Source organism: Alosa sapidissima, chromosome 23 (assembly GCF_018492685.1).
Source record: "Alosa sapidissima isolate fAloSap1 chromosome 23, fAloSap1.pri, whole genome shotgun sequence".
Classification (NCBI taxonomy): Eukaryota; Metazoa; Chordata; class Actinopteri; order Clupeiformes; family Clupeidae; genus Alosa; species Alosa sapidissima.
In genome coordinates this window covers 28,224,151-28,231,650 of record NC_055979.1, presented here as the reverse complement: position 1 = coordinate 28,231,650, position 7,500 = coordinate 28,224,151, and the positions used below count along the sequence as shown (strand labels likewise).

The 7,500-nt window shown below is 44.1% G+C and overlaps 2 protein-coding genes across 7 annotated transcripts in view; one reads left to right on the top strand and one right to left on the bottom strand.

The window, feature by feature from the left end:
• stradb (STE20 related adaptor beta) overlaps nt 1-6,371 on the bottom strand; it is a 17,221-nt gene extending 10,850 nt beyond the window's left edge. The window contains exons 1-4 of one of the 5 annotated variants that reach the window (XM_042080644.1): nt 6,178-6,371; nt 4,764-4,859; nt 4,408-4,483; nt 3,108-3,191 (exon numbers count right to left, since the gene is read on the bottom strand). In XM_042080644.1, coding sequence (XP_041936578.1) covers nt 3,108-3,114 — 7 coding nt within the window. In that variant the 5' untranslated portion in view covers nt 3,115-3,191; nt 4,408-4,483; nt 4,764-4,859; nt 6,178-6,371. The remainder of the gene's footprint in view (nt 1-3,107; nt 3,192-4,407; nt 4,484-4,763; nt 4,860-6,177) is intronic. The other 4 variants (XM_042080642.1, XM_042080645.1, XM_042080643.1 and 1 more) reach the window with 4 other exon arrangements.
• A 223-nt stretch (nt 6,372-6,594) lies between these two features.
• The window catches only part of trak2 (trafficking protein, kinesin binding 2), a 26,058-nt gene continuing 25,152 nt past the window's right edge, over nt 6,595-7,500 (top strand). For both annotated transcript variants that reach the window (XM_042080628.1, XM_042080627.1), the window contains exon 1: nt 6,595-6,719. The gene's annotated coding sequence lies outside the window, so the exon portion shown is untranslated. The remainder of the gene's footprint in view (nt 6,720-7,500) is intronic.

The following is a 7,500-nucleotide window of genomic DNA, read 5'->3' as shown; positions in this document are numbered from 1 at the left end:
TAATCCTGCACTATAGACAGGTTTCCCGTTTACTAAAAAAACTAGATGTGCGCGCACAACGTTATAAACTTAACCTAATAGTCGGCTGCTGTAAGCTACAATCGGCCTTTTTTTATACCCCTGCTGTCTCAATGATAATAACATCTCATTTCAGAGTTTGATGTTCATTTGCATTATTAATTTTTACATCGTCTTTTGGCGTTTTTGGCGAAGACATTTTTAGGGATATTGAACATTTTCTAATCATTGTGATTTCGATTGGTGCGGTTTTCAGCACAAAAACTCATTGTAATCTTTTCATGGAGAGCTCTGCTCTATGCTGTTCTATGGTGCTTTCTGCCATGTAGTTGCGCATGCAAGTTTTCGTGACGTTGCATAGAAATCCATGTATACTGCCCTACAAAGGAAACATGAAGTAAATATGTAAACAATGAAACTGAGAAAAATGTCTTTAAACATTTTACAATGTCCAGCCTAACATGTTGTAGGTATTACTGGTAATACATTCATGTAATATCTACTTTGGAGGATTTTTTTAGGTACACAACACAGAACAAAATCTTTTGACCAAATGCGTAGTGACTGCAGTGTGCCTTTGTACGGCAGAATACCTCAGGCATGAGGAGTCCCTAGCTGGACTATGGTGACCCTGGCTGTCAGGTAAAGAACTCCAGGTTCCACGGACACGCGTCACAGCCACTGTTCCTAACACTGCGCTGCTGGAAGGACACACAGGACTCTCACGCACGCACGCACGCACGCACGCGCGCACGCACACTGCGCGGCCTTCTCAGAGTGCTCGAGGGAGCTGCCCTGACAGCGCTTCCAGCTTGGCACACGTTGGCACACATTAGCAGGGCTATCGGGCTGCCCGCAGAGAATGTGATGTAAAACGACCTACAAAGAGGGCAACATAATTGAGCACTAAACACGTGGCAACATAATTGAGCACTTAACACGTGGCAACATAATTGAGCACTTAACACGTGTCCGTCCTGAAAATGGTGAAATAACTCGGAAGGCCTGACAGGAAGGTCCTAACGCAGGCAGCAGAGAGAGGACACCACAAACATGGACACTTCCGCACCTCCATCCTCCACAGAAAACCTGCTCTGGAAACAGACAACCACTCGAGGGGCTCTCATAGAGCGCAGACCTCGGCCACTGCCAAATCCTGTATATCACAACGTTAGCAAAAGTGAAGCTAAGTGCTGAGCCACCCTGCTGTGTGTCGGAACCGCTCCAAAATTGAAAAGGTTCTTCCTCGGCCCATCTTCCTCTGGGCTTATAAAAATAAAAACATTTGGTTTTGCGCAATGCTGCACACAGCCAAAAACACAGGAAACCGCACCAAAAGCATAACCTCTTATATATTAAAATAATGAGAAAATAATGCAAAAAAACCTTCAAAAGGGCTTTCCAAAGTATGTGAAAATGACGGGGTTTAAAGGGTAAGCTGTGGGTCAAGTCTTATTTCTGCAAGTGACCTTGTGATCCTGTTATGACCACGCTGACCTCTGACCTATGAACCCACCACAGGGATTCTGCAGCACAGCACGGTTCTGTAATCCTGCTGAGGGAACCGTGCTGGATACGGTTCTGACCTTCAGTAGACCATGTTTAGAGGGAATGCTATGCTATCTGAAGAGTTACTCTGCAGAACTCAGACAAATAGTGACGTTATAACGACAACCCTAAGACTGTACAGACAGGCAGACAGACAGGCAGACAGACAGGAGACGATAGCCACGTTTACATGGACACTTCTATTCCGATTAAAAAACGTAATAATGGCTCAATCAGAATAAAAATTGTCATATAAACATCTCAATCGAAATGAAAATTCCAAATCTGATCAGAATTGTAATCGGAATGAAAGAGGTGGTGTGGCCCGCTCCTATTCCGAATGAACACCCATGTATACGGTCATTCGGATTGACTGCTGTGTCTTCTCAAGGAAAAGTAGACAACAACGGCTATTCCGATCAAAGATTCTAAAGTGCTTGAGAGCACCTGATCAGAATAGAATGTACCCCATGTAAACAGACAGCACATATTTTTTATTCGGAATAGTTTAATCGGAGTGGTAAAAAAACTATCCATGTAAACGTGGCTAATGCACTAGAAAAAACAGGAGAGGCTGTTCTAGGCCCATGCTGGATAAGTAAAATCACACTGGTGGATGGAAGCACTTTTCTAGTATAGCACTACTCTAGTATAGCACTACTCTAGTATAGCACGACTCTACTCTAGTATAGCACGACTCTACTCTAGTATAGCACTACTCTAGTATAGCACGACTCTACTCTAGTATAGCACGACTCTACTCTAGTATAGCACTACTCTAGTATAGCACGACTCTACTCTAGTATAGCACTACTCTACTCTAGTATAGCACTACTCTAGTATAGCACGACTCTACTCTAGTATAGCACGAATCTAGTATAGCACGACTCTACTCTAGTATAGCACGAATCTACTCTAGTATAGCATGACTCTAGTATAGCACTACTCTAGTATAGCACGACTCTAGTATAGCACTACTATAGTATAACACGACTCTAGTATAGCACTACTCTACTCTAGTATAGCACGACTCTAGTATAGCACTACTCTAGTATAGCACGACTCTAGTATAGCACTACTCTAGTATAGCACGACTCTAGTATAGCACGACTCTACTCTAGTATAGCACTACTCTAGTATAGCACGACTCTAGTATAGCACTACTCTAGTATAGCACTACTCTACTCTAGTATAGCACTACTCTACTCTAGTATAGCACGACTCTAGTATAGCACTACTCTACTCTAGTATAGCACTACTCTAGTATAGCACGACTCTAGTATAGCACTACTATAGTATAGCACTACTCAAAGACACGCCTATTTTTAAGGTGAAGAAGGGACATGGCACTCAAGGGTATCATAGTTCCTGGTACCCTGGACCTGTGGAGTGAGAGCTGATAGGATGGCCTGTTTTTCAGAGGACAGTTGAGGGATTGCACTATGCACAAAGAAGAGTCTAATCTATGACTACACCTGACAGATAGGAGGCGCTGTTGCAAAGCAGGGCTAAACACAGTGGGCTCGCTGTTCTTTACTAACCAGGCATTGATGGCTGACGTCCTCATACTGGTCCTCTATGCTGATTGGCTGGACCTGAGAGTGGGAGGAGATGCAGGAGCAGTCCTATTGGAGAGGAGGAGGAGTGAGGAGGAATGAGACACGCCTCCCGTGAGAGAGGCGGGGTCAGGTGTGCAGGACACACCCCATGAGATGACAGACAGGTTAGGGAGAACACACTCAGAAAACCAGGAACCTTTCCAGAGCACCTTGCCTCATCCTCACGGACAAACTTAGACAAAAAAAATGGTTCTGTCTACAACCATTCTGCGCTCCTCAGAAAGGGTTTCCTGGTTGAGATAAGGCGAAGCACTTGTTTTCTGAGTGTGTGTGTGTGTGTGTGTGTGTGAGTGGAGGAGAGGAGAAGAGAGGCATGCCGTTCTTAGGAATGAAAAGTTGTGAGAATGAGCATGACAGCCTGGAGAGTGACACAATGACTCGGTTCACTGGGAGGACAGGAGAGATTACCCTGAGACACACACATACACACACACACACACACACACACACACATATGCACGCACTCACGCACACACACACGCACACACACACCAATACACACACACACACGCACAGACAGACACATCTGGGCAAATTCAGGGCCAGAGGTCTCTGCTGTCTGCCAGAGGTGTAAAACCCTCAGTAACAGGATGGAGGTGGAATGAGCCGTGAATTACAGCAGAGAAGCAAGACAGAGCTGACCGGGTATTATAGAGAGGGAGAGAGAGAGAGAGAGAGAGAGAGAGAGAGATGGGGGAGAGAGAGAAAAGATGGAAGGGAAGAGAGGAGGGAGACAGAGAGGAAGAGAGAGAGAGAAAGAGAGATGAAAGGGAAGAGAGGAGAGGAATGGAAGGGAAGTGGAGAGAGAGAGAGACGGAGGAGAAGAAGGAGGGGAGGGATAGAGAGATGGAGAGGAAGAGGGGAGAGGAAGAGGGATAGATGCTAATGGTGATCTACTGCCCTCCTCTGCTCTCTCTAGAGAGGATTAGAGATTAATGGGAACGTTACCTGGTTAATATTCCTCTCTGGGCAGGGAACAACAGAGTGGGCTATCTATGGTCAAAATAATATGGACTGACAAAAAAGTATTACTCATAACCCTTTGCTCAAGTCTACACACACACACACACACACACACACTACAAGGCTATACACAACCAACCCGACCTCCTGGAACCTAGATGTCGAGATGAGGCAAGGTTAAAGAAAAAGCACATGCCAACTGACAAGGTGGTTGTGCGGCATTAGTGGACGGCAAGAGAGGGAAAGCGCGGGGACTTACCAAGAACGACATGTGTTCCTCTTCGCGGCAACGGCTCTTCACGCGAGGGCATTTATCCGTTTCTCAAGATGCGCCTCTGAGGGAAGAAGGCAGTGGAGGAGAGGATGAGTGTGGAGCGCGAGACAGGAAGAGGGACCAGCTCGTGTGTTAGCGTGTGTGAGAGAGTGAGTGAGTGTGAGAGTCAGAGGGAGAGAGAAACGGAGAAACTATGACACACACACACAGACACACAAAAATCAATGGCAACGTCAGCTCCCATTTCCTTGCTGTTCCCCTCGGGCATACACCGTCTCGAGCATGGTGTCTACCACCGGACGATAAAGAGAAAGGCTACGTAGCGACAACGTTTCGCTCACCTGACTGCAAGTGCAGAAAAACACTGGGATTTCGCTGCGTATTTCCTCCGTTCCTCATTGGCATCAGCGCCCTGGCCGAGCTACTCCGTTCCTTTCCTTTAAGGCAAAATTGATTAATAGGGATAATAAAACTATTCAGGGCCAGGCTGCAAGAAGCGTCATCCTAATAGCCATCTAACGACACTTGAATAGTCTATTTGTCTCCATCAGCTTACGAACGAACAAGAATATAGGCTACATCTTGCACTGGGCTGTTGATAAACTAGACACATTTCAAAGAGCACACACCCACCTCTATCAATAATTAAAATCCCTGAAATGTATCTGTTTTTACGCTAATGGCACTCATTTTCTCAAATTCCTTCAGAGTATTTCGCGTGTTTCTGACCTCTACCAAATAGCATAGCCAAACACATTGTTATTCTAAACCATCGCTTGACTCCGTGCGCATGAACGGACGCATTTGTCTGTGAATGGACATCTGAAGCGCGTGTTTCTTTAATTCCAGCACAAGGGCGCAAAGAATGGGGTCTTTGACCGTGAAACGGTCCGTTATTCGCGCTGACGGGATGGACCTCGCATCAGTTTGGTCATGATGTGGCAGGCACCATGCTGTGACAGCTGCTGGGCTGCTTGTTTTTCCGTGAACTTATTTCATGACAAACCAGAACAAAATTACTTTTTTTGTAAAGAACGAAAGAAAGCTCGTAGGCTAGCCTATAGGCCTAGGCCTATTATGTTCAACAAACCCTAGAATAACCCAAAGAATAGCCTAAGCTAATAGCCTACTAAACCTATAACCTGCCTCCCATCCAAGCTGTGGAAAAGAAAATTGGACAATAGGCATTATGAATATTGCACAACACTAATCCCCCCACACCTAATGTAGTCTATGTCGGATGGGTTGTCAACCAAATCCACTCGACTCTACAAAGCTGAAGTTGGCTTCACACTTTTCCATCCCAACTAACTAGCCCTTTGCTCTTGTATACAGGCGACGTTGCGTTAAGATAATTAAGTAGTCGAGGCTATGGATTAAAATCGGGTTCTATTTGACCAAACTATTTGACCAGACTAAAGTGTTAAACCGTAATTCCCTGTCAGATATAAACAGTAGTCTACCTTAACTGAATACGCATTTGAACCATGGCTACCTTAGTCTTCTTCACAAGCTAACCAAGCGTCCCACAGTAATCTGAGGCAACTGTAATCGGCTATGATTTGTAGGTCATGAACAGTTTGGACATTTAGGGTAGTTGTTATAATTTACCCTAATGATGATCTGTGGGCATAGTCAAACTCAAAGAGGCCTAAACAGCGGAACATGTCAGTCAGAAACCAAAACTTAACTTTAACTTTAACTTCGACTTTGAACAAGTGTTGGCTAGCCTAATTTAGTTTATCGTAAACTTACCATGGTTTTGATTATGAGATGATGAGAATAGGAAATGGCCACGTACAACTTGATACTGTTGCAACTATACCTTGAACACATCAGAAAACCATGTCAGATATTTACAAACACGAAAACAAATCTTCCTTGAAATCAACTCAAGTTAACATTCTCAAGTGGGCTGTTCCAACGTTTCGCCCTTCGCCCAGCTGATCTGACGCAATGACGCTCCATATTACGTAGATAAAATAAAATCTCACTCTCTTATATTCAAATGTACTTATTCATTACTTATTTATTTAAGGTCACATATCATTACATATCTCTGTCGTGAATGGGAGCTCGTTGACAAAATTACTTTTATTTTTTATCTTCGAACACAAACGTCCCATGTTGATGACATCACACACACAAGTCTTCTTTTGATGTCGAAATGTAACCTTCTCTTGCCCTAACTACGTGCCCAACTACTCCCTCCCTCGCTTGTTCATTGTCTAAACGTTAGATCGGGCACTGACAGGGGCACATGCACATCCCACGGCGGTTTAAAACGTATTTGACAGGTATGTTCTCATTCATTACACTTTAAACCCACTCGTTTTTTTAGCGTTTGAAACGACTAAGTAAAAAGAGGCATTTTCTCTGTGAAAGATGGGTCAGAAATCACGGATGTTCCCCTTTAGCCTAGCCTACTGGCTAAAGTCAGTTTTGATATCATTCCAGTGATCATCTGCCTGCCCACACATTTGAAGATTGCTGTTTTCAACTGGCTCTTGTGTTGTTGTAAAAGGAAGTTGTGAAAAAGAAATATTTCTCTCTGTTCACTATCAATTAGTGTGGATGTGGACACAAATTATGTCTTTCTGTTCTGTATCCGCGAAGATGCTTTCAAAAAAGCCAAAACTGAACGTCAGCTACAATACAACAACATTGACATTTGCACCTCTACTGTTAGCTTGAATCAAATATGAAGCATTTGTTATGAAAGACCACTGATTATGTTTACATATTTATGTGAAACATCATTTGTTGTTTAATACGCCAGATTAAGGGGAAAAGCATTCTGCCCCAGAGCCGTCGGATCTTCCTCAAACCTAACCTAATCCGTCGCGCTGTTGTTTTTCATCATCCATAATCATGGCAGTCAGCTTTACTCTGAGTAGAATATCTGTCAATTTTGCCGCAGGTTGGGCTACGTCAGTTTACACACAAAACCTGTTGTGCGGAGGAGCTCGAACACCACCCTGTATCGCTTTGTGGTTTACTGTAGAGCTGTGATGTAAATGTAAACAAAAGTAAGCCGACCTGCCATTTTCATCAGCTGATGTAAGTGGGGTTCTGTTC